This window comes from Rhineura floridana, chromosome 10 (genome assembly GCF_030035675.1).
Source record: "Rhineura floridana isolate rRhiFlo1 chromosome 10, rRhiFlo1.hap2, whole genome shotgun sequence".
NCBI lineage: Eukaryota > Metazoa > Chordata > Lepidosauria > Squamata > Rhineuridae > Rhineura > Rhineura floridana.
The window spans coordinates 52,747,426-52,773,520 of NC_084489.1; the positions used below are offsets into that span (position 1 = coordinate 52,747,426).

General features: G+C 40.1%; 1 protein-coding gene across 3 annotated transcripts in view; it reads left to right on the forward strand.

Annotated features, from left to right (window-relative positions):
- Positions 1-26,095, forward strand: part of SGCE (sarcoglycan epsilon) — a 76,796-nt gene that overhangs the window by 40,425 nt on the left and 10,276 nt on the right. For 2 of the 3 annotated variants that reach the window (XM_061587080.1, XM_061587082.1), the window contains exons 6-9: positions 3,822-3,984; positions 7,522-7,733; positions 8,638-8,664; positions 10,637-10,825. In XM_061587080.1, coding sequence (XP_061443064.1) covers positions 3,822-3,984; positions 7,522-7,733; positions 8,638-8,664; positions 10,637-10,825 — 591 coding nt within the window. Of the gene's footprint in view, positions 1-3,821; positions 3,985-7,521; positions 7,734-8,637; positions 8,665-10,636; positions 10,830-26,095 lie in introns of those variants that run through there. The other variant, XM_061587081.1, reaches the window with a different exon arrangement.

A 26,095-nucleotide genomic window follows, 5' to 3' on the forward strand; every position in this document is an offset into this window, starting at 1 on the left:
TCCATCTTGTCTCCAGGGCCCATTAACATCTACATGTACCTGGAATAAGTGACCATTTGTTAAATACATTGTGTAGTGTCATCAGTAAGTTGATGAACTAACAGGATCCTTGGATGCTGATGACAATCGACTCTACTTCCCTTTTATTTCCTTTTATTTTTATTATATTTATTTATTTATGATTGCATTTATATCCCACCTTTCCTCTAAGAAGCTCAAGGTGGTGTACTGACATGGCTCCCCTCCTCCTGATTTTATCCTCATAACAACCCTGTGAGGTAGGTCAGGCTGAGAGATTTAGTGGCTGGCCCAAAGTCACTCAGTCAGCTTCATAGCCAAGTGGGGGATTTGAACGCCGGCCTCCCACGTTTCAGACCGACATTCTAACCACTACATGAAACTGAGGTTCTGTTTCATGCCTGACCCAGTAGCTTTTATGCTGTGATGAACTGGATGAAGGATTACAGATTTAAATTGAGGCAAGACAAGGCAGACATGTTGATGGTGGGGATGGCTCTGAGAGTTGGACTGTAAACGTCCAGCCCGCTCACTGAAAGAGCAGGCACATAGTCTGTGGGTGCACCTAGATCTGCTTTGCTTCTAGAGCCCCAGATAGTGACAGTAGCTACCTTATACCAGCTTTGGACTGTGAGCCATCTGTGGTTCATCTTGTCTCACTTGGACCTTGCCACTGTCATCCATCTGCTGGTAATTTCCCAATTAGGTGGTTGTAAAATATTCTCTATGGAACTGTACACAAAGATAGTTCTGAAATTTCAGCTAGGGCAGAATTATGAAACCCAATTCTTGACTGGATCAGATTGCAGAAGGCATTTCTATTCTCGCTCATTTCTCCTGCCTTCCTATTATTTTCTTTGGCTGAGTTCATGCAGAATGCTAAGCTATGGTTTGTTCAACATGCTGTGAGTCATCTGACGTGAGCAAACAAGCCACAGCTTGCTTCTCCAAAAGGTTGTTTGTTTCCTCAGCTGCTCATGTCTCTACAGGTTGGCAAGTGAGGTGGCCAAATAAACTGTAATTATGCAAGGCTGTTGTGTTCAGACATAATGCCAAACCATACTTAAAACAAGCCATGATATGTTAACCATCTACAAACTATGCCTTCACATTATGGTTTGTTGCTGGGCAGGGTTCAGAGAAGTCACACGTTGGCTAGACAAAGACCATGGCTTACCATTATGTGTGAACCAGGCCTTTGTTAAATTCAAAGTGTTGGTTATCATAAAAAGCTTTCACTATTTAAATAAGCAAATTTAGTCTTTTGAAGTTTTTGTCTGCTGTTTTCTTGTTTTTGTGGGGATTTATTTTCAGCTGTTCTGAAATTTGACATGATGAAAGGTGATATAAAAAGTTGTAAATAAATAAATAGGAACTTGTCTAGCTTTACCATGACTTGATCATTATCAGCTTGTGATAACAGGAGGCAGGTTTTTTCACTAGTGCCACCAGTGTTGTGGAATGACCTTGTGACGCCCTTCCCTGGCTCTCCCTGTCAGGTTCCTACCCGCTCGTGGTTACTGCCTGTCACTAGGCACCACCAGGGACTCCACCAGTCCGGACTGTCCTTTTTTATGGTTTCTCTCCCCGCTCTAGCATAGACCTCACCAGATCCCCCTGCTAGGCAGCACCACCAGTCACGTCCTATAACCCGTATTCCCAGAGACTCTGCCTGAGTCTCTCTATCAGGTTACCTCTGTGACTGCGTGCTTAAGCTGTCCCAGTCCCTTTGTATCAATGCAGATAATCCTGGTTTGCTCTGAATACTTGTGGTGTTATTCTTCCCTTCCCCGCTGCCACCATTTGTCACTCTTCAGCCTTGGTATTTACCTTACCCTCCCTTCTGGTCTGTGAAACCCCAGCCAAGGATCAGGCCTTTGGTAAACCAAATACAGTATTTATTAAATAACAAAGATAACAAGTTTACTTTATAAAGGCACATAAGCATATGGTTTCATCTATTACTATGATACTTGACTTATCATAAACTAGAACTCCCACTCTCTCTTTCTCCACACTCTCCTGACATCCACCTCTCAAACAACTCTCACAAACCTACCAAAACAACCCACTCACGTCCACCCAGATTTAACTGTCATCCTTCCATTTATACTCTCCGCCATTCTCAACACCCAGCCAATCATCCAGCATTCTACTGCCCATTCACTCCCCCCTCCTCTTTCATTCTACTTACCATGTATCTCCTATACAAACAGCACTTACCATATATACACTAATACAGGAACATCACAGACCTCCCTGCTGAAATATGTGAGGCCCCATCAGTACTGGCATTGTGCTGGCTCTTGAAAACATACCTGCTCAGGCAAGCATTCCCCTGTCCTTCAACTTCTTGATCAAAGTGTTTTAAGTGCTTTTTAAACTGTTTAATTGTTATGCTTTTTAATAGGCTTATTTTATTATATATTTTAAATATGGGTGTTTTACTGTTTTGATTGAATTATTTTATCGTGCATTTTAATTATGTATATATTTTATAATTAATTTTGTGCCTGTAAACCGCCTAGAAGCAATTACAGCATGTAAGTGATATATAAATCAAATAAATAAATAAATAATAACAATAACAATAATAATAGGCATAGAGATTTTTGTTTACTGAATTTATCTCTTGACCTTTCTCTGAGGAGCTCAAGGTTGCATATATGATCCCTCTCTCTCCCACTATTTTATCCCCACAACAATCTTGTGAGGTAGTTTAGACTGAGAGATCATGACTGACCATGGCTGAGTAAGGATTTGAGCTAAGGTCTCCCCAGTCCTAGTCCCACACTCTAAGTTAGGGATGGTGAACCTGTTGTCCCCCAGATGTTGTTGGAGTACTGCTCCCATCATTCCTAAACATTGACTATGCTGGCTAAAGTTGATGGAAGTTGGAGTCCAGGAACATCTGAAGAGCCCACGAGTTCCCAATTTCTGCTCTGTCTCTTACAGTATTCTCCTGTATGTCGCTCCCTGTAGTTTAAGATCTGCAGGTATGGCCTTGCTTTGTGTTCTTTTTTACCGAATTTCAGTCTGTTGTGGTTTGTATGGCTTTTCTGTGGTTGCATGCATCTTATAGATTGTTCACCTCAGATACATTAATTTAACTCTTTTTCTGGTTTCCTTCTGCATCAAGAAGTTTTTATTTCGGAAGCTTTTCTCAAATAAAAAATCTTTCAATAGACTGATTGGGCCAGTTGGTTCCTTAGGCTGCCATTTAGGCTTGAGATGCTGTTCATATCTGCTGTCTTTTATTCATGTCTCAATTTTAAGTTTTTATTGTTTAGGGCAGGGTGGGGAACTAGATCTGGCCAGTGGGCCAGATCTTTACCTTCTCCACTCCCCCTGGACCTCATTTGACAGGCGGGTCTGACTGTGATCAACACAGGATGGGATGGAAATCACTGCCTTTTCCCATCCCTACCTCTGCATCATCCAAACCCCTTCAGATTCAGGGGTTTAGATTGCAGCTGTAGTTCTGATCTCAGGTTTTAGTGATACCTTTAAGAAAATTGATTTTCCTATTGGAAACAGTGCTTTGGTGAAATATTCAGAGAGAACAATAAAGCACCTACTGTATTTTGCTACCGGCTTTCATGTGCCTACTTGCCCATGCTGTTTCACTTCTGATAAATATTTTCATGCTATTATTAATAATCTGAAAATAAACTGTGCGTTAGAGAACAGAGGCCAAAACACTAAGAAGCTCCTTTCATTCACAGATGGTGAACCTTTGGATCCAACCCATTGACTGAAAATGCATCTGTGACCATCCTAAAATTGTCAACATTTCTTTGCAGTGTCTATGTAATGGTTGGGGCAGATGCTACATTCTCCTCCTGTTTACGGGAAGTTGAAAACCCACAAAATCAGCTGAGATGCAGTCAAGAAATGGAGCCTGTAATAACATGTGATAAAAAATTCCGTTCTCAATTTCACATAGACTGGTGTAAAATCTCTTTGGTGAGTTGCTGGTTGGCACTTTTGCGGAACACACAGAGCCAACCCATCTTTAAAATAATCTTGTGGAGGATAGATTCTGCAAATATATTTCTCTTTAGCTTATGAAATTGGTGGATGGGCATGAAGAATGTGCCTTTTTGACTGTGGTGCTGATGCTCGGGAATGCTCTCCCTAGAGAAGCCTGTATGGGCCTGTCACTAAATGTTTTGAGCAGCGGATGAAAACCTGTTTTTTTTAAGACAGGAATGGGGAACCTGGTACTCTTCAGCTGTCAGATCCAGTTAGCATGGCCAATGGTCAAAGATGATGGGAGTTGTAGTTCCAGCATCAACTGGAAGGCCACAGGTTAGGCTCTCCTGCTTTAAACAGTCCCGTGGGGGAAGAAGAACTGATAATTTGTTCTGTTTGCTGACTCTATCATTTTCATTCTATTTTTTCCTTGCTGAATGATCCTGTCTTCATTGTTTATATATCTTTAGCCATGTGGAGTTCCCAGGATTGAAAGCTGTAAAATAATGTGGCTTCAATACTCAGGACTTAAAAACATTCACAGAGAGGCATTTGGATATATATAGTGCCTTGTAAAAGTCATCAGACCCCTGACCAGTGCTCTCCTATTACTGAATTACAAATGGTATATTGTAATCTGTATGATATTTTATTTTGAAACACTGAAACTCAACGTCAATTATTGTAAGGTGACATTGGTTTTATGTTGGGAAGGGTTTGTAAGAAACATAAAAACTGAAACATGTTGCTTGCATAACTATTCAACCCCCACACATTAATATTTGGTAGAGCCATCTTTTGCTGTAACAACAGCTTTAAGTCTTTTGGGGTAGGTATGTATCAGCTTTGCATACTGTGTCAGAGGGATTTTGGCCCATTCTTGACAGATTTGCTTCAGGTTGGTTGGACGTCGCTTGTGGACCACAATTTTCAAAGAGCACCACAGATTCTCAGTGGAATTGAGATCAGAACTTTGACTGGGCCACTGTAGGACATTCACATTTTTGTTCTTGAGCCAACCCAATGGTGCTTTGGCCTTATGCTTGGGATCACTGTCCTGCTGAAAAGTGAATTTCCTTCCAAGCTTCAGTTTTTGAGTGAACTGAAGCAGGTTCTCTTGCATTATTTCCCTGTATTTTGCCCCATCCATTCCTCCTTCAACAAGATGCCCAGTCCCTGCTGATGAGAAGCATCCCCACAGCATGATGCTGCCACCACCATACTTCACTGTAGGGATGGTGTGTCTTGAGGCATGGGCAGTGTTAGGTTTGCGCCACACAGAGAGCTTTGAGTTTTGGCCAAAAAGCTCTATCTTGGTCTCATCTGACCACAAAACCTTTTCCCACATTGCAGCTGGGGCACTCTCATGCTTTCTGGCAAACTCCAGATGTTCTTTCAGATGGCACTTTTTGAGTAATGGCTTCTTTCTTGCCACCCTCTCATACAGGCCAATGTTATATAGAGCTCTTGATATGGTTGACTGGTGCACTATTACTCCGCTCCCAGCCACTGAACTCTGTAACTTCTTCCAAGTGATTGTTGGCCTCTCTGTGGCTTCTCTCACAGGTCTCCTTGTTTGAGCACTGAGTTTTGAGGCACAGCCTTTTCTTTGCAGTGCCTGGGCAGTGTGATGCAGCTGCCACTTCCTGCTTATTGATCCAACTGTGCTCACTGGGATATCCAAACACTTGGATATTATTTTGTACCCTTTTCCTAATCTATGCATTTGCATTACATTATCTCTCACTTCTGTAGAATGCTCTTTCGTCTTCATTTTCCTTCAGATCCACAGCCTGACCAATGATCCTTCAACAGTGGGGTTTTTATCCTGACAATGCAACAGCAATTTTAATGGTTCACAGGTGGAAGCCTGTAAGGTAATTGTGTCCTCAATAGGGCAATTTCTTTCATCTGTGTAAACTGGGAGCTTCCACAGGACAGGGGTTGAATACTAATATAAGCAACAGGTTTCAGTTTTTTTATGTTTCTTACAAACATTTCCCAACATAAAACCAATGTCATCTTATAATAATTGATTTTGAGTTTCAGTGTTTCAAAATAAAATATACAGAACGAACCTACAATGTACCATTTGTAATTCAGTAATATGAGAGCATCGGTTGGGGGTCTTGATTCCTTTTGTACGGCACTGTTCACAATCAGGTTTTGTTTTTCAATAATCATGTAGATAATGCCACAAATTTCCTTTTTATTGCCATTCATTTTGATTACAGTATAGGTAAGATGAGACTGTAGTTCAGTAGTGGAGCACATGCTTTGCATGCAAAAAGTCCCAAGCTCATTCCTAAGCATTCCCAAACTCCTATCAGAAATTGTGAAGAGACACCCTCTGTCATTATAGGCAACACTGAGATAGACGGACCAATTGTCTTAGTAAGGCAGCTTTCTATGTTCCTATGATACAACTATGCTGCTTGACATTTACTTAAAGATTAGAGTTAAAAAAATAACAAGTTGGTAGCTGTTTAAGCCATGGCACTTGCTCTGTAAGCCTTATTCAAGGAGATATTTTCCTCAAAGCATCATACATATTTACTTAGAAGTAAACCCCATTTATTCAATAGGGTTTACTCCCCAGTAAATGTTTATAGGGTTACAGCCTTAAGTTTGGAAAACAACCAGTGAAGTAGGGATGGTCAACCAGTGGCCTTTCATACATTAATTGCTCCATTAATCCCACCCAACATGGCTAATGGTCAGTTATGGTGGGAGCAGAAGTCCAACGTTATCTGGAGGGCCATGGGTTCCCCAACCCTGTAGTAAAGCCACCATGGTAGTGCTAAGTAAATATCTAGCAGTGGTTGTGTGTCATCTCATCTTCTTTCAATCAAAGACTGATTATTTATTTTAAAATCATGTATATCCTGCTTCCGTAAGATCACAGCGCCATAACAGTAAAACAATACAAACAAACCATGACACGACTCGCAGAAGCCAAAATACCAAGGCAGGTCCAGGGAAAGTAATCCAGAGGCGGGGGTCCACCACAGAAAAGGCCCTTTCATGTGTTGTCCTATTATGAATTCCCAAAGGGACAGCAGCCTCTGTGGAAGATCTTGGGCAGTATTATATATCTATTGTAAGAGGTACTTGGACGAGAAAGGAGAAAAAGACTTAAGACGTCTAATTTTTGTGACCTGATTTCTTCACAGAAGGTGTATGGTACAAATCTTACTTGAAAATAAATTGTGATTCTGGAAGGGTGTCGCTTAAGCTGCCCTTAAATGAAAGGAAGTTGTTCAATGCTACCAGTGGCAGCTGGTGGCTCCATGCCAGTGGGGCAGTGGAATCCTCTCTGCGTTTTAGTCTGAACTTTCAAGGTGTGAAGCACCTTGGACAACTCCTTGGAAGTGCAGACTAAAACCCAGAGTGGATTTCACTGCCCCAGTGACATGGAGCCGCCAGTCACCACTGAGTGCTACTGTTTAATGGTTTGTAACTACAGTCCTCTCCCCTCCCCTCCCCAGGTATTGCTATCTAAAGTACATTTTATCTTTTTGGTATCAGGTTGATAAGACACAGCATGTTTCCACCTATCAAGAAGTGATCCGTGGAGAAGGGATATTACCAGATGGTGGAGAGTATAAGCCACCTTCTGAAAATTTGAAAAGCCGAGATTATTATTCAGACTTCCTCATTACATTGGCAGTACCCTCTGCAGTAGCCCTGGTGCTTTTTCTAATACTTGCTTATATTATGTGCTGCCGAAGGGAAGGAGTGTGAGTACTTTGAAACATTAATAAATATTGTATAAGTTTGTTAAGTCTACAAGGCTCATGAAAATATTAGTAGATAAATATAATTCAGTTCATAAAAACACAGTCAGTTTTTAGTTTTTTCTAAAACATGCAATAAAATCAAATTACTACTATTTGTTAACTTTGGAACTAAAAATATTTATTTATAAAAATCAAAACTGAGGAACCCATTCATAACACTATTTAACATGACAGTAATGTGAAGCTAATTACAGGTAATGTAGTGTCTAACAATTAAAATAAACCTTATTAAGATTGTGAACTGAATTTAGATTATAAAAGCCAAAAGTATTTTTTAAAAAAGCAGCAAGCAACACAATTTCATCCATTTTACATGCACATGTTCTAGGAACTTTTTGGTCCTGCATCTGTCCTTTTAACCTGCATATTCACTTCTCTGTGGATGTGTCTTTCATCTATATCATCTCTTTATGTGCCTTCATCCATGCCTTCTCATAAACCCTGTGGCAAATGCTCCCAAGTTGCACCAAATGGTCATGATCCAAACAAGTTATAACATGTGCAGAAACAAGAACTTTATGCACACCTGAAGCTTTCTTTGAACTTTTGCTGTAGATCCTCCCGCTGCTGAAGAGGCAAGCCTCTATTAAAATGCAACTTGCCTCTTTGGCTGTTAGAGCTGCTGAAATAAATCTTCAAAGTCAGCTCCAGTTGCATGTGTGCTTCATAGCTGTGTATGCATGCGCACACGCACACAGCTTCTTGGGATCATGACCCATTGTATCATGACCCATTGTAACTGGAACAGCATTTCCACACCATGTACTATTTCCATCAGCCATTAGAGTTAATGTTCCAAATATCAATGCTATTATTTAATTCATAACTTTTGTTTTATTTTTAGGGAAAAGAGAAACATGCAAACACCAGAGTAAGTGTCTTATTTCCTGTTATTTTCTCCCATCACTTAATTTTCATTTCCCAATCGCTTGTCATGCTTCATACATGAATACCATCCTCATTTTCCTTAACTTGTTCTTCATCTCTGTGGTGGCTGCTTTGAAAAATGTAGAAACCAAATAACTGAGCAGGTTAAAATAAAAAGGGTTTAAAAGTTCATAATAAAAGAGACCAGAATCAACATATTAATATTCAGGTTCAGGTTTGTGGCTTTTGATATTACCATCTATATTTCGATAAGGTAACAACAAGATTTTAAAAAGCAGTTTTACGAAAGGACTGCCATAAATGTGGCTTCTGTTCTTAATTGTTAACAAACCACAAGAAGCCAAACTGTAAAGCTTACCAAATTAAGAACAATAACATATGCACTTGGTTACACAGAGTTTTAACTATGTAACAGAATGATGAAAGGTCCATACTCTAGGACAGGGATAGACCAATGTTGACAGGTGGATGGGACTGCCCACATCAGTCACCTGTTACAGCAACCTCTTTTGAACATGTGCTGATTTGTGCTGGGGACACACCTTCAAAGGGCTTGCTGTAACCACCAATCAGCTGATTTGTGGCTACTGCAAGCTTCTTTGAAATATATTTGGAGGAAGTGGTTTGCATCCAAACTGCTTCTTGCACATGAAGAAAGTGAGCCATTCAGCTGCACAAGGAAGTTTCCTAGCACACCTTATGCTAGTGAGCCTCCCTGTCAGTGCCAGTTAGCTGATCGGCACTGGCAGGGAGCCCCTTTTGTAAAGGAACAAGTGGGAGTCCACTTGAGCATTCTGTCAGGCATGATGTCAAGTGGGAGTGGTTTGTGATGAATAGCCTCGTGAGCCCAATTGGACCCATACCAGACCTAATTAGGCCTGCAGGCCAGACTTTTCCTACTACTGTGATAAAACAGCCGTTCTCAGATTTCTTCTACTGTGAATCACTTGAAAATTGCTGGGGGGGTCTTAGCGTACCACTTAATAAAGTTTTTCTCTCTTCAGCACTAGCATCTTCAAAGCCAGCAGTGTATTATGCAAATCACAGGCCCTAGGCCTACTCAGTAGCCTACTCGTTAAATCCAGTCCTAGTCAAAATCACCTTAATCTACAAAAAAAACAAAAAACCCAAAGTCCAAGTATAGATATATATGGCCACCTTTCTGCAAACCTCCTGAATGGAGTTTGTGGACCGCCAATGGGTGAGAACCCTCTGATCTACAACACCAGTCAGCTATGCAAGATCAGTAGATTACATAGAGGCTGCTAAGCCTTATCGCAGCTCTGCCAAGGCCAAACTAGACATAACATTGAACGTATTAAGCATGTCAAATTCCTTATTTCTGTATAAATTAGAGTTCACCTTTGTGGTGGTGGGAGGAGGGGGTTATTCCCATGGCCCCAATGAAAATTGCCTCCCTCCGCAAAGCTGCTTTTCTTCCCAGAAGAGAAGGTGACATTGATGTCAGAGAAAGCTTGCCTCTTGGAAATCACAGCAGCTTTGAGTTTGTTTGTGTAAGAGAGGTGGGCTTATTGGGAATGTGATGGTGGGAAAACTGGGTCAACCCCTTCTGTATGTTCCATGGTCCCGATCCTGATCCCCCCCACAGCTGTTACTTAAAGGAAAATGCCAAGCATTTTAATTGCAATTCTGCATTTAACATCACATCTAGTTTGTTCCCCAGACGTTCCAGCTGAAAGTGTGGGGAAAACTTTGATGGATTGGATATCGTCTACTGGCTTCCTATGGCCTAACCCCTCTCTAAAAAATAACTGGTTTTTTCCCCCTTTCCAAATAATTTAAAATCCAGTGTTTGTCATTTATGAACTGTGTCTTTTCAAATTATGTTCTGATAAACTATCAAATGAAATGTTTGCATATATTTGTACGATTCATTTGTACAAGATGAGCCATTCTATTAAACATGGAAAAACTGTTGTTTCCTTTTGATCTAGTATCCAGCTGGTCCACCACAGTGCAATTCAGAAGTCCACAAAAGAACTTCGGGAGATGTCCAAGAACAGAGAGATTGCATGGCCTCTCTCAACACTTCCAGTGTTTCACCCAGTCACTGGTGAGATTGTACCACCTGTTCACCCCGACAGCTACGACAATACTAGCATGCCACTGATGCAAACACAGCAGTAAGTATCCGTATTGTTGCCTACCATTAAGACAGTTTTTGTTGCAGATCTGCTGACTTCTTTCATTGTGGTGGTGGGTATTGCCATCTCATACTATAGGACGAGTTAGATCTTGCATTGAAAATAGAAGGCTCCAGTTACACACTCCAGTAATAACCTTTTGTGATTTGTTTCTCATTGAACAAGCTTATTATACTATTTTTTAAGAAAGCTCTAAGTCTTAAGGGCTCCTGGACACTTCATATAATAAAAACTCACACAATTGAAAATTAATACTAGGCAAGGTTGAAGGAGCCTGGAAAAAAGATGATTGAGAGGCGCTTATGATTGTTGTTGTTATATGCCTTCAAGTCGATCACAACTTATGGCGACCCTGTGAATCAGCGACCTTCAATAGCATCTGTCATGAACCACCCTGTTCAGAACTTGTAAGTTCAGGTCTGTGGCTTCCTTAATGGAATCAACCCATCTCTTGTTGGTCCTTACTCTTTTTCTACTCCCTTCTGTTTTTCCCAGTATTACTGTCTTTTCTAGTGAATCATGTCTTCTCATTATGTGTCCAAAGTATGATAACCTCAGTTTCATCATTTTAGCTTCTAGTGATAGTTCTGGTTTAATTTGTTCTAACCCCCAATTATTTGTCTTTTTCGCAGTCCATGGTATGCGCAAAACTCTCCTCCAACACTACATTTCAAATGAGTTGATTTTTGTCTTACCTGCTTTCACATCCATACTCAGAGATTGGGATTACCATGGTCTGAATGATCCTGACTTTAGTGTTCAGTGATACATCTTTGCATTTGAGGACAAATTTTGCCCCTCTCTGAACTTTCCTGGTTTGCAAAAACAGTGTGGAAGAGGAATGGCCTTCTCAGTACATCCCTTAATAAAAGCATCCCCACAGATGGCTGTCCGATAACCCATTACCTCTCTGGGTAATTGGTAAATGAAAAGTAACATTTAATTTAAACTAAAAATACACTTCAGTATCAAGAAAAGGAGTCTATTCCTATTTCACTTTCTGTAATGGGAAAGGGGACCCCAATAGAAGTATCTCCTGGCCCTAACTGGAGGCACTGAGGGCTGAACCTGGGAACCCTCTGCATGCAAAGCAAGTGATCTGTTACTGAGCTACAATCCTCCCTCTCCAGGGTCCGAGATCCCTGTAAATGGTAAAATAATCCTAGCAATAACAGCACATGAAGTGCATTGGCTCTGTTCCATTGTTAAGGCATCTGCAAGCAGGTATAAGGTACATCCTTGTACAGGTACATCCTTGAGACATACACATGGGACATTTAGGTAGGATAAAATTCCCCTTCATGTAGCTGCCCCACTCAGTGCACCCAACACACACACACCACCCAGCTGTACCTGCGCTCCTACGGCCCAGGCTTTACCTGCATTGCTACCACGAAGGCTTTACCCATGCAGCTACCGCCCAGGCTTTACCCGCGCAGCCACCACCCAGGCTTTACCCGCGCAGCCACCGCCCAGGCTCTACCTGTGCAGCCACCGCCCAGGCTCTACCTGTGCAGCCACTGCCCAGGCTCTACCTGTGCAGCTACCGCCCAGGCTTTACCGTCCCTTAGCGCTAGCCTCCCCCCCAGCAAGAGCTCACAAAACAAATTTAAATGTCCTGGCCTGAGTGCCTGCTGTGCCACTCCCAGGGTCGCTGCCGCGCCTCGCCGCCGCCGCTGCACGTAAAGGCCTGGCCTAAGGAAAGGCCAGGGAAAGCTCCACATGTGCTGAAGGCGCCACACACGCTCTCTGAAGGCCTCGCCGCCGCCGCCGCCATTAGGCCTCCCACGGTCAGATGGCCTCACCACCGCCGGTGAGATGGCCTCACCACCGCCGGTGAGATGGCCTCACCACCGCCGTTGTGAGGCCTCAAGGCTGCCGAGCCGGGAGCCTCGCAGCAGTTGCCGGCACTGGAAGGCCTCACAGCGCTGCAGGCCTTGCCGCGCCAAAAAGCCTCTCTGCCGCCAAAATTCAAAGGAGGGCAGGAGGCTGGTGGAGTGGCCTTAAATGGCCTTCAGCCGCCCCGCCTCCTTCCTGTGTGTCACGATGGCGCGCCGGCGCGCCGCGTGCACACACACACACTCCTGATAGCGGCCTGGGGCTTCGGCTGCGGCTGCAAACTCGCCCCTTTGCCCGGCATGTACCGGGCGCGGAACGGGATTAGTGTTCATTGATACATCTTTGCATTTGAGGACCTTTTCTAGTTCTCTCATAGGTGCCCTCCCCAGTCCTAGCCTTTTTTCTGATTTCTTGACTATTGTCTCCATTTTGGTTAATGACTGTGCCAAGGTATTGATAATCCTTGACAAGTTCAATGTCCTCGTTGTCAACTTTAAAGTTACATAAATTTTCTGTTGTCATTACTTTAGTCGTCTTGACGTTCAGCTGTAGTCATGCTTTTGTGCTTTCCTCTTTCACTTTCATCAGCATTCGTTTCAAATCATTACTGGTTTCTGCTAGTAGTATGGTATCGTCTGCATATCTTAAATTATTGATATTTCTCCCTCCAATTTTGACACCTTCATCTTGGTCCAATCCTGCTTTCCGTATGCTATGTTGTGCGTATAGATTAAACAAGTAGGGTGATAAAATACACCTGTTTCAGCCATCTTCAAATATTTGAAGGGCTGTAACATAGATGATGAAGCAAATTTATTTTCTGTTGCTCTGGAGCAGGGGTGGTGAACCTTTTGTAGCCCAAGGGCCACTCCCTTCTGGGCAACCAGTGGTAGATGGGACCAGAGGCAAAAGTGGGCAGAGTAAAATTTATCTTTATACCACAGGCTAGTTTCTACACAGGCTCACTCCCCTCCTTATCCTCCATCCAGGCAAGCCAGAGAGATTATCTGAGTTCAAGGATACCTTCCAACCAAGCAAAAAGACTCAAGGAAGGTGCAAAGCAGGGATGGTGAGGGATGAAGCCTGGGGAGAGTCCTGGGGGCTCCACAGAGAGATGTGGAGAGCCACATTTGGCTCCCAGGCCCTGAGGTTCTCTATCCCTGCTCTAGATGGTAAGACCCAAACCCACAGTTCACATGACAAAAAAGGGGATTTTGCTTAAACATTGGGAAGAGCTTCCTGATTTTGTGAGCAGTTTTACAGTGGAACAGGCCGCCTCAACGTTTGGTGTACATTTCTTCGTAAGATATTTAAGGAGTGGTTGAATGGCCTATCAAGGATGCTGTAGCAGTGCATATTCTGCATCAGCCGAGGGATGGGCTTGATGAGTTTTCATGTAACCTCACCCCTGTGAGGAGTGCTCCTGTTCATGGCTCGTGGCAGCCTGGAAGAAGAGGCTTGGAGAGGAGAGTTTCTGGAATTGGGATGAAATGAAACCTTTTTTTCTCCCATTCTCAGCCTTCCCCTTCTGTGCTGCCAGCCCCAAACCTGGGCATTTTATAACTACTTTGCAGGAGGGTGGGGGGCACAGCCCTGGGAAAGGCATTCCCCCAACCTTAATCCCCTCCTTTGGGATAGTGTCCTCTAGGGACATTGTACAGAAAAAAGATGAAAGCTCCAATGCACTCATGGCAGCGGCCATCTCTTCCTTCAAACAATGGGAAGGCAATACTGTTGACGTGTGTGCGTTGTTGCGTGAAACAGCATACGTTACGTTGGAGTTAAGTTGCTCAAGAAACTTCTCAGATGCATTAGATCAGGTTAAGAGTCTTTTATTAAGACATTATGGCTTACGGCTTTAAGATCCCCCCCTCTAGGAGAGAAGTTCTCAGTTCAAAGACATTACACAGAAGACTCAGCTCAACACAGATAACTGCTAGAACTCTCCCAGTCTATCTTGATGCTGCCATGACAACGGCCTTGGCTATCCGTTCCCAGACTGGGCAAAGACATAACTTCTCTTAGCTACAGATTTCCACACTTTCAGACTTGATGGAAAAACACTCAGTGACAGTGTGGTTCAATAGTCAACAATCCCCCCTTTTTCCCATCATGTCTGTAATTCATTACAACAATTACAATAATACATTTCTACAATACATCTTGCAATACTGCTTACATTTCAGTACAGTTCAGAACATCTCTGCACATTTAGCTAAAACTTTATTCAATCAAACTTTGGCTGTACACATGTCAAATACAAAGTGTCAGGATCCATTTCCACCAGTTTATGCATTCCAGGACTGGTAATTACCCCCACAGTATGTCTTTCTGGCGTTTCCCTATGTTTACTCTTGTAGAACGTCTTAATGGCACTAGGACTTCTGCTCTCTCTGCCCCCCCATCTGTGCTTGTGCTTGGCACAGCCTGCGCAGGAGATTCCATTTCTTCAGCCTTACGTTTCTTTGATCTTCGTTTCCCACAAATGAGCTCATTTAACGCATCCCTGAAAGGAATATGTGTGCCCTCCACCTTTATGTCTGGATTTGGCTTAAATGTTTGTGATTGTGTGTCATCTGACCCTGTAAGAATGACTGTTTCCCTTTGATCCCAAGGTTTTTCTGAGACTTTAATGCTTCTGCTCAGAATTAACTGCTGTGTTTCTGGACACCAAACTCTGAAATATGCATTCTGAAATCCCAAAACAAAACTTTGCAGTGCTCTGGGCGCAAGCTTGCCCCTCCTTTTTCCCTGTGGAATGTGGATCCAGCATCTTGCCCCGAATTTTTGAATGTGTTGTATTTTCGGTTTTCTGCCAGTGATTTTCTCATAAAGAGACATTCCAAGAGCACTGTGTAATACCCTATTGTGAATGTAATTCGCATAAAGAATTGCTTCTGCCCAGAAGGAATTCCCTAAACTGCAATCCATCAGCATGGCTCTCATTGCTTCCTGAAGCACCCTGTTTTTGTTCTCTGCAACCCCGGTGGAAGGTTTAAGTGCTATTTTCTTACTTGCCAGCACTTCATGCAATGCTTTACCCATGAATTCTTCTCCCTGGCCTGAGTGTATAGCCCCCACCGTGATGCCATGTTGAGTTTCAATTCTCTTAATGAACAGTTTCAGCTTCTGCTCAGCTTCACTTTTATGCTTCAACAGAAAAACATGACAAAATCTTGAAAAGTCATCTACAAGTACCATAATGAATCTTGCACCTCCGCGTGAAGCATTTATTGGCCCTGATAAATCAACCTGAACTAGCTGGTAGGGAGCTGTTGTGGTTCTTTCAGCCTCCCGGTTTATTGGTGCAATAGTCATTTTAGCTTTATGACAAGAATCACAATCCATTAACTGTCCATAATCACTTAAACGCATGTCTTCACTATGCATTGGGGTTTTCTTAATCGTGTCAAGGTTTGCATGCCCCAGCCTTTGATGCCATTCATGGACGCAGCCCTGATGTACCTGTGCCTCAGCATTTAACACAGCACACCCTGCTTGACTGCTCTTTATTACAAACTGTGAATCATTAAGGCTTCCCTGCAAACACAGTTGATCTCCCCTCATTACATAACATTTGTCTTTGTGGAACAATACAGAAAAATCACAACTCACCAGTTTTCTGACTGACAAAATGTTATGAGCTAATTCTGGAACAAACAAACATTCTGAAAGTATTCCCAACTTGTCAAATCTCACCAGACCTCGGGCTTCCACACTCTTTTGCGATCCATCCGCAAGTAAAACAAAGTCCTGCTCATTTGTAGATGTGTAAAACAAACTCCTGTCTTTAATTAATATATGGCTTGCCCCGCTGTCAACAATCCAGTTAACAGGTGCTAAATCTTGAGACTTCTGTTTACAAACAAAGTTCACATTTCCCTGCTTCTAGCCTCCGTCCTTGGAGTTTCGCTTGACTGCACAGTCTTTCTGGAGATGCCCACGAGCCCCACAGGCATAACAAGCCTTCAGCCGTTGCTGTTCTTGCTTGTTTTCCTGTCTGCTGCTGCTTTCTTCTTTCAGCTTGGCTCTTTGCTTTTCCTCAGCACTTTTCGCCTCTTGTCTCCGCTGCCATTCCTGGGTCAGCTTTTCCTCAATAAACGCAACGTTCAGACCTCCGTCAGGCATGGCTTCGAAAGCCATGACCATTTTATTCCAAGTCCCATCGAGTGAAGCCAGGATCAGATAGGTCTTCTGAAGTTCAGAGTGTTCGACGCCTCAGTCCGTCAGCTCAGCAAACAAACATCTGAATTCCGTGAGATGCTCACTCATTTCGCACTCACCCGTGAAGCGCATCTGGTAAAGCTTCCGCGCCAAACACAATCTAGATCCCGCAGTCTGTTGCACATGTAGGGCCTCCAACACGTCCCACATCTGTTTGGCATTTGTAACATCTCTCACGTGTAGCAGTTGAGAGTCAGATAGAGCCAGAATTATAAACGCTTGTGCCTTCTGATCTCTACACGTCCAGGCCGCGGTCAGTACCGCCGGAGGGGGTCCATCTATAATGTCCCATAAATCCTCTTTTATCAGCAAAGCCCTCATCCTCGGCTTCCAGCTGGCAAAATTCTTTTTTTTTATATATAATTTTTATTCAAATTTTTCCAAAAACAAACAAAACAAAGTCAAAAAAACATAACAATACAACAACAAAAAATGAAAATAAAATAGTTGACTTCCGATTTGTCACAGATCAGCTATAAGTATATAATATACATCAAACCTGTCCCTTAATATATACATACAGAATCCCTTTTCTCCATAGGCTGTCTTAATTAATCGTCAAATCCCAGTATCATCATTTTATTTTGATCTTTCAACAAAAAGTCCAAGAGAGGCTTCCATTCCTTAAGAAATGTATCCGTCGATTTTTCTCTAAGTAAACATGTCAATTTATCCATTTCTACTAAGTCCATTAATTTCAATAGCCATTCTTCCATTGTTGGTGTTGATTCCATTTTCCACTTTTGTGCATATAATAATCTTGCTGCCGTAATCATATATAATATTATTCTTCCATATTTCTTTTCTATTTGTTTATCCATAAAACCCAATAAAAAAAATTCTGGTTTTGACTGAATATTTATCTTTAGAATTTTTTGCATCTTCCTACCTATCTGTGCCCAAAATGATTTTGCCTTTTTACATAACCACCACATATGATAAAATGATCCTTCTTGTTGTTTACATTTCCAACAAACATTAGAAACATTACTATACATTTTTGACAACTTTTCTGGAGTCATGTGCCAACGGTACATCATTTTATAAAATTTTTCTTTAAGATTATAGCATAGTGTAAATTTCAAACCTTTTTTCCACATATTTTCCCATTGATCCATTTGTATATTATAACCAAAAATTTTTGCCCACTTTACCATACACTCTTTTACTTGTTCTTCCTCCATATCCATTTTCAATAAGAGTTTATACATTTTCGCAATTATATTTTCATCATTTGTACACAGTCCTATTTCAAAATCAGATTTACTTATTTCAAACCCATACATTTTCTTGTCCATTTTATATCTTTCTAACAATTGTAAATAGGCAAACCATTGAAAACTATATTCTTCCTTTGTCAGTTGTTCTCTCTCTTTCATTGTATATTCTCCATGTACATTTTCTAATAGTTCTTGATAAGTTAACCATTTCTCTTTTCCAGCCATTTCTCTTCTATAAAACGCTTCTTGACTTGAGACACATAATGGTATTTTCGAATAAAACCTTGGTTTATATCTATTCCATATTTTCAACAGAGGACGTCTTATAAAATGATTGTTAAAGTCTACATTTACTTTTACTTTGTCATACCATAGATATCCATGCCATCCCCACTTCAAATTATGGCCCTCCAAATCCAATAGTCTTTTATTCCTCAATAAGATCCATTCCTTTATCCAGACTAGACAGCAGGCAGCAAAATAAAGTCTCAGATTTGGTAATCCCAGTCCTCCTCTTTCTTTGGCATCTTGTAGTAATTTAAATTTGACTCTTGGTTTTTTTCCTTGCCATACAAATTTAGAGATATCTTTTTGCCATTGTTTAAAAGGTAAATCAGAGGATATTACAGGTATTGTTTGAAACAAAAACATCATTCTCGGTAATACATTCATTTTTATCACAGATATTCTACCCATTAATGACAGTTGTAGTTTATCCCATCTTAGCAAGTCTTTCTTTATCTCTGTCCATAATTTTTCATAATTATTATGAAACAACTTTGAATTTTTATTTGTCATAATGATACCTAAATATTTCAACTTTTTCTCTATTGTAAAATCTGTCTTGTCCATTAACTCTTTCTGTTCCCTTAAAGTTAAATTTTTCACCAACATCTTTGTTTTTTGATTGTTGATCTTAAATCCTGCTAATGGTCCAAATTCTTTTAATTTGTCCATCAATACATTAATTCCTTCCAAAGGATTTTCTAGTACAATTATCAAATCATCAGCAAATGCTCTCAATTTATATTCTTCTTTTTTTATCTTTAATCCCGAAATTCTTTTATCTTGCCTTATATCTCTAAGCAGCACTTCTAAGACCAGAATAAATAAAAGAGGAGATAAAGGACATCCCTGTCTTGTACCCTTTTGTATTTCACATGAATCCGTTAAATCTCCGTTAACAATTATCTGAGCCTTCTGAGATGTATAAATCGATCTAATCCATTTTATAAAATTGTCTCCAAAATCCATTTGCTCCAAAACCTGAAACATAAATTTCCAATTCAAATTATCAAATGCTTTTTCAGCATCTAAAAAAATCAAAGCTGCTTGTTTATCATTTCGTTGTTCTAAATATTCCAAGACATTCAAGACATTTCTGACGTTGTCACGTAATTGTCTTTTAGGTAAAAACCCTGATTGATCTTCCTGAATAAATTGTTGCAATATTATTTTCAATCTTTCTGCCAAGATCATTGTAAAAATTTTATAGTCATTATTCAATAGAGATATTGGTCGATAATTTTTTGTTTTAGTTAAATCTTGCTCCTCTTTAGGTATTAATGTTATATTAGCATTTTTCCAACTATCTGGTATCTTTCCCTCTTGCAGAATAAGATTCATTGTAGACTGTAAAGGTAGTAAGAGTTCTTCCTCCAAACATTTATAATACATTGCAGATAACCCATCTGGTCCTGGTGCCTTTCCTAATTTAATTTTGTTTATAGCTTCAGATATCTCTCTTAACGTAATAGGGCCATTAATAGCTTGTCTCTGAAAGTCTGTGATTTTAGGCAAATTCTGTTTAGATATATACTCTTCTATTTTTTCAGATGGAATTTCCTGACATTTGTACAATGTTGAATAATACTGATGAAAAATCTTTTTAATTTTTACATTTTCTGTCAACGTCTCATCTCCTTCTTGTATCTTTAAAATGATATTTTTTTGACGTTCTTTTCTTAATTTATATGCTAACCATTTCCCAGGTTTATTTGCAAATTCAAAAGTCCTTTGTTTAGCAAAATTTAGTTTTCTTTCAATTTCTCTAACTGTCAGCATTGATACTTGCTTCTGTAACATTTTGATTTGATTTACAATAGAAACTTTAGTTGGATTCTTTTTCAATTCTTCCTCTTTTTGTTTTATTTCTTCCAAAATTAATTGCATTTTCTGTTGTTTCTTTTTTTTAATTCAGAGTTACATTTAATAAGATATCCCCTCATAAATGCCTTACTTGTATCCCAAACGATATTTTCACTTGTTCCTTTATGTAAATTATGTTCAAAAAACTCTTTTAATTTCTTCTTACATTCTTGTACTACTTTGTCATTCTGTAATAAAGATTCATTTAGTCTCCATCTAAATCCAAGATTTTTCTTTTTTAAAGTTAATATCACAGGGTTATGATCCGAAAAAGTTTTTGGTAATATATCCATTTTAAAAGTGTCCTTCGCTAAAATTTTAGACATCCAGATCATATCAATCCTCGAGAATGTTTTGTGTCTTTCTGAAAAATAAGTAAATTCCTTTGCATTATCATTTATATATCTCCAGGTATCCACCAATTCTAAATGTTCCATCAGTTCAAAGCAAATCTTCGGTAATTTACCCTGTGTCTCTTTGATATTTTTTTCAGAAAGCCTATCAATTTTTGGTGAGATTACCCCATTCCAATCACCCATAACGCACCAATGGTCATATGAAAACTCTGACAATTTTTCCATAAGTCCTGTGTAAAACCTTGTTTTATCTTCATTGGGGGCATAGATACCCACTATCAAAATGTTTGTACCCTGTAGAGTAATTTCTGTAGTGCACTGCGTGTGTAGGTGAGACGTGGTATGGATCCAAGAGCCGTTTAGAACAGGAATAAGACAGGCCAGGCAAGTTTCATGTAAGAGTCTTTACTAGGCAAAGACATTAGAGACATCTTCCTCCATTGACAATTCTCCCCCCACACTCGAGTTCCTGCCAGTTCCCAGCTTATCACACCCTCAGCTAGCCAGACTGACCTTGATTGTCTGGAACTCTGTTCTCACAGTTTAACCCTTCTGCTTCAGGTTTCCCTCTCTCTGCTAAAAACCTTATCTGTAACTCTCATAACCTGCGTCACTGACCAACAGCCCCCACCTGAGACTTGCAGACTTCAAAACATCAAGTTACAATTATTACATTTCTACAACATTAACTTTCATTACAAATACATTTCAGTACATGGATTCTTACAGTTTCTATTTACAGTTTCAGTTCAGTTCAGTTTCTCTTTATTCTTTATTTACACAAGTTTCATAGATTCAAGTTTGCTTTTATTTGATGATACATTTACATTTCATTCTTCAACACAATACTTCCACATTAGATCCATTGTTTCTTTATCTATAGGCCCCTCTTTTTCCCATTCCTCTGGAATTTCATCTGTTTCATTATTCTGTTGTGTAACATTAAATGCAAATCTCTGAGGAGGTTGACCTTTCGTTTTTCTCTCTGATCTCCTGACATTATCTATTTCCATTTCTTCCTCACTTTCAACTTTAGTTGGACCAGCACTAGTACTTGGCATTTCTGAATCATGTGTTGTCATGTCTTCACTTCTCAGCCTTTTAACAGTACGTTTGCCACTCTGAATCAAATCTGTTAATGCAGGTTTTAATGGAATTTGCTGCCCGAAAGGAACATCTGCAGCTGCCTGTTTGTTTTCACTCTCTAAGATCACTGTTTGGCTGTGTCTCCAAGGTTTATCTATCACCTTTATGTTTCTGCTTAACACTACTTGTTGTTTCTCAGGTAACCAAACTCTGTAATATGAATTCTGAAATCCCAAAATGCGTCCTGCTTGTGCTCTTGAGTGTTTTCCAACATGTACCCAGCATTTTGCCCCAAAACGTTCTATGTGTGTCACCCTGGGTTTTCTTCCAGTCAGTTTCTCATAGGGAGACATGCCTATTGTTCTGTGCATTAGGCGGTTCTGAATATAAACCGTGTACAGAATACATTCACCCCAATAAGATTGATTCATGTCTGCATCTGCTAGCATTGCTCTCAATGAATCCTGCAATGACCGGTTCCTCCTCTCTGCCGTGCCGTTGGAGGAAGGGCTGAAGGGAGCGGTGAGACTATGAATTATTCCCTTCTTTTCCAAATATGTTTGAAATGAATTACTGGTAAATTCTCCTCCTCTATCTGATCTGATATTTTTGATAACAGCCCCATGTTGTGTCTCTGTTTTCTGTATGAATGCCTTTAATTTCTCTTCTGCATCACTTTTCTTTTTCAATAAGAACACATGTGTAAATCTGGAAAAATCATCCACAATCACTAAATAAAACCTTGCTCCTCCTTTTGAGCACTGAAAAGGACCAGCTAAATCCACATGTATAAGCTGATAGGGTTCTGAAGTCGTGCTTTCACAGCTCTTATTTACTGGCTTCACAGTAATTTTTGTTTTATAACATACCTCACACTCATCCACATGCTCACAGTGTGTTAACTTCAAATCTTGACTATATTTTGGGGTGTTTTGTATCTTTTGAAAATGTCCATGTGCTAATTTTCTGTGCCATTCATGGACACAATTCTCATGTTTCTCTTTATTTACTGCTATCCAAGCACACATGTCTTTATCAATCTTGCATTCAACTATAAACATGTTGTTCTGTAATTTCCCTTGCATGCATATTTCACCATCTTTCCTCACAAAACATCTATCCCCTTCAAATGTAACTTTACAACCTATTTGAGCCAATTTTCTCACTGATAGAATGTTATATTTTAAACCAGAAATCAATAATACATCTGTTAAAATTCCCAAATTACCCATCTTCAGCGTTCCTCTTGCTGTCGCGTCCTGAGTAGATCCGTCAGCCAGATAAAGCTTCTCCTGCGTCGGCTTTGAAGTGTAAAATAAACTAGAGTCTGTGATTAGGCAATTAGACGCTCCACTGTCAAGAAGCCACTTAGAGTTAATGAGTTTATTGCTCTCTTTAGAAACAAAGTTCACACTTGCCCTCTGACTTTCAAAGTCTCTGTAATTCCTCTTCTTTAAACAATGTCTCTGTATATGCCCACGTGACCCACAAAAATAACATGTTTTAGTCTCTTCCCTGCTTCTTTGATTCCGTTGTACAGACATAGTCCCAGCCTCTTTTAAGTCCATTTTCTTGTTTTCTTGTCTCCTACACCATTCTTGTTGAAGTTTCTGTTCCACAAAGTCCAAAGATAGAGTCCCGTCTGGTTGACTTTCAAGACCAGCAACCAGCACGTCCCATTTTTGATCCAATGAAGATAACAGGAGATAAACCATCTGCAAGTCATTATGATGGACGCCTCGATCTTGGAGCTCAGCATTTAATCCTCGAAATTCAGCCAAATGCTCTTCCATAGTCACATCATCTGTAAAACGCATCTGATAAAGCTTCCGTGCCAAACACAGCCTGCTTCCCGCAGTTTGCTGTACATGTGCAGCTCTTAACTTTTCCCACATCTGATTAGCCGTCGGCTCATTACTCACCAGCAACAGTTGTGAATCTGATAGCCCCAGAGTAATAAAAGCCTTCGCTTTCTCGTCTTTCTGCAGCCACGCTGCTGAAGGAGCTGCCGGAGGGGTTTTTTCCACGACATCATTTAAATCCTCTTTAATTAGAACAGCTCTCATTCTCCACTTCCAGCTGGAGTAGTTTACAGTATTCAGTCTCTCCATCGGCATCCCGGAAGACAGATTTACAGCCATGTTGCTCACTCTTACTTGCCTCTCACTTGCGTTTTGTTTCTCTCTGCAACAACGCCACTTCACCAGTTCTCGAACCCGCTACAACGCCTCATAATCTGGGCCCATAACCCCTGTAGTGGACTGCGTGTGTAGGTGAGACGTGGTATGAATCCAAGAGCCGTTTAGAACAGGAATAAGACAGGCCAGGCAAGTTTCATGTAAGAGTCTTTACTAGGCAAAGACATTAGAGACATCTTCCTCCATTGACAATTCTCCCCCCACACTCGAGTTCCTGCCAGTTCCCAGCTTATCACACCCTCAGCTAGCCAGACTGACCTTGATTGTCTGGAACTCTGTTCTCACAGTTTAACCCTTCTGCTTCAGGTTTCCCTCTCTCTGCTAAAAATCTTATCTGTAAGTCTCATAACCTGCGTCACTGACCAACAATTTCAACCCCCACAAATCTACCACTATCATCAAGTAATACCAATTTAGGAAGCAATTGTGGGTTAATGTAGAGAACAACTCCATTTTTTTTTTTTTGGTCCAGCCGAAATAAATTCTTCACCCAAATTTTTACAAATCAAATATTTGGAATCTTTCTTCTTAATATGAGTTTCTTGTAAACAAATTATATCCAATTTTAATTTTTTCAAATAGTGAAACACTTTCTTTCTCTTCTGCGCCGTATTAGCTCCATTCATATTCCAAGTTAGATATTTGTAATCCATCTTTAAGCGTGTATTTTAAAATGTGCCTGATGCTCCTTTTAATCCATCATCTTCCTTTCCTTCCTCTGCATATCTTTGTTGACTTTGTTCCCCAGGAATTATATCCATATCTTTGAGTTTATCTTCATCCATATCTTTTGAAGCTTTTCTCAAGAAGTCCCTTGCTTTTTGAACAGTATTCAATCTATATTTCTGTTGTCTGAATGTAAAGATCACTCCTTCTGGAACATCCCATCTAAATTGAATTTTGCGTTGCTTAAGTTTCTCTGTAAGGAAAGCATATTCTTTTCTCTTACGTAAAAGTCTAATAGGAATTTCTTTCATCACCAGTATTTCCTTACCATCAATTTTAAAGGTATTTTTAAAGTGTTGCTGTAATACCATATCTCTGGTCGTCTTCTTTATAAAATGAACAAGCACATCTCTTGGAATTTTATTCATTGTTGCATATCTGGAATTAATTCTATACACTTTGTCTATTTCAAATTCCATCTGATCTTCATTCAAATCCAGAAATTTTACTAGAGCATTAACAATTTTATCTCTGATGTCTTCACCTGTTTCCTCAGGAATTGCACGGAATCTCAAACAATGTTCTTTATTTTTCATTTCAGTCACAGCCATATAGTCCAAGTTTTTTTCTAATTCCAGATTTAATATATCTGTTCTATTCTCCAAGATTTGTACCTTTTCTTTAGTGTTTTTTGCATCCTCCTTTATTTGCCCAATTGTCCCTTTAATCTCATCCACTTGTGTTTTAATATAGTCTTTTATATCTGTCAATTCAGTTTTCATTTCCTGTTTTATATCATTAATCCCTTCCATTATATTTTGAAACATATCTGGGGGTATAACCCCTTCCTGTGGATCAGTAGAACTTCTTCTTCGCTCCTGGGTCTTAGTTGCTTTTTTAGTTGTCATTTTCAAGAAAAGCCTTTAATTTCTGATATTAATCACTGTTCCAAAACCTAGAGGCAGTCTATTTCTTTTTTTTTCCTCCACCAACAAAAAAGTTAATATTCCAGGCCTGTTATTGAAGTCCAGCCAGCACAGCACAGTTCTTATCTACATCCAAGAATGCAAAACAATTCTGGTTGCCAACACCAAACAATTAGTAACATATACGAGCAGCAGATTCGTCCAAAAAGAATTAGTCCAAAGAGAAAAATAGTCCAAAATATAATAATTACCTCTCATCCGTTTTTAAACTTTAAAACTCCAAATTCAGGCGTGCTTTTTGTCGTAAAAAAAGTATATAAGTTGTTTACATTTTCTTTCTTCCTTAATTATATTTAAAAGAGAAAAAGTATGACTCACCCAGGTTTCTCAGTTGCTGATTCGTAAACAAATCCCTTTTATTGTAGTAATTTAAGCCAAATGATAAGATTTAGACAGAAGTAGGCTCGCTGGTTAAGAACGTTTTTTTTAAGAAGAAGAAAAAAAACGCTTCGCTTTTTTCCAGTACAGCTTGCGTGGAAATCCTGACTCCGTCTTCAGCCGATCGGCATGCCTTCTTATCTCAGGG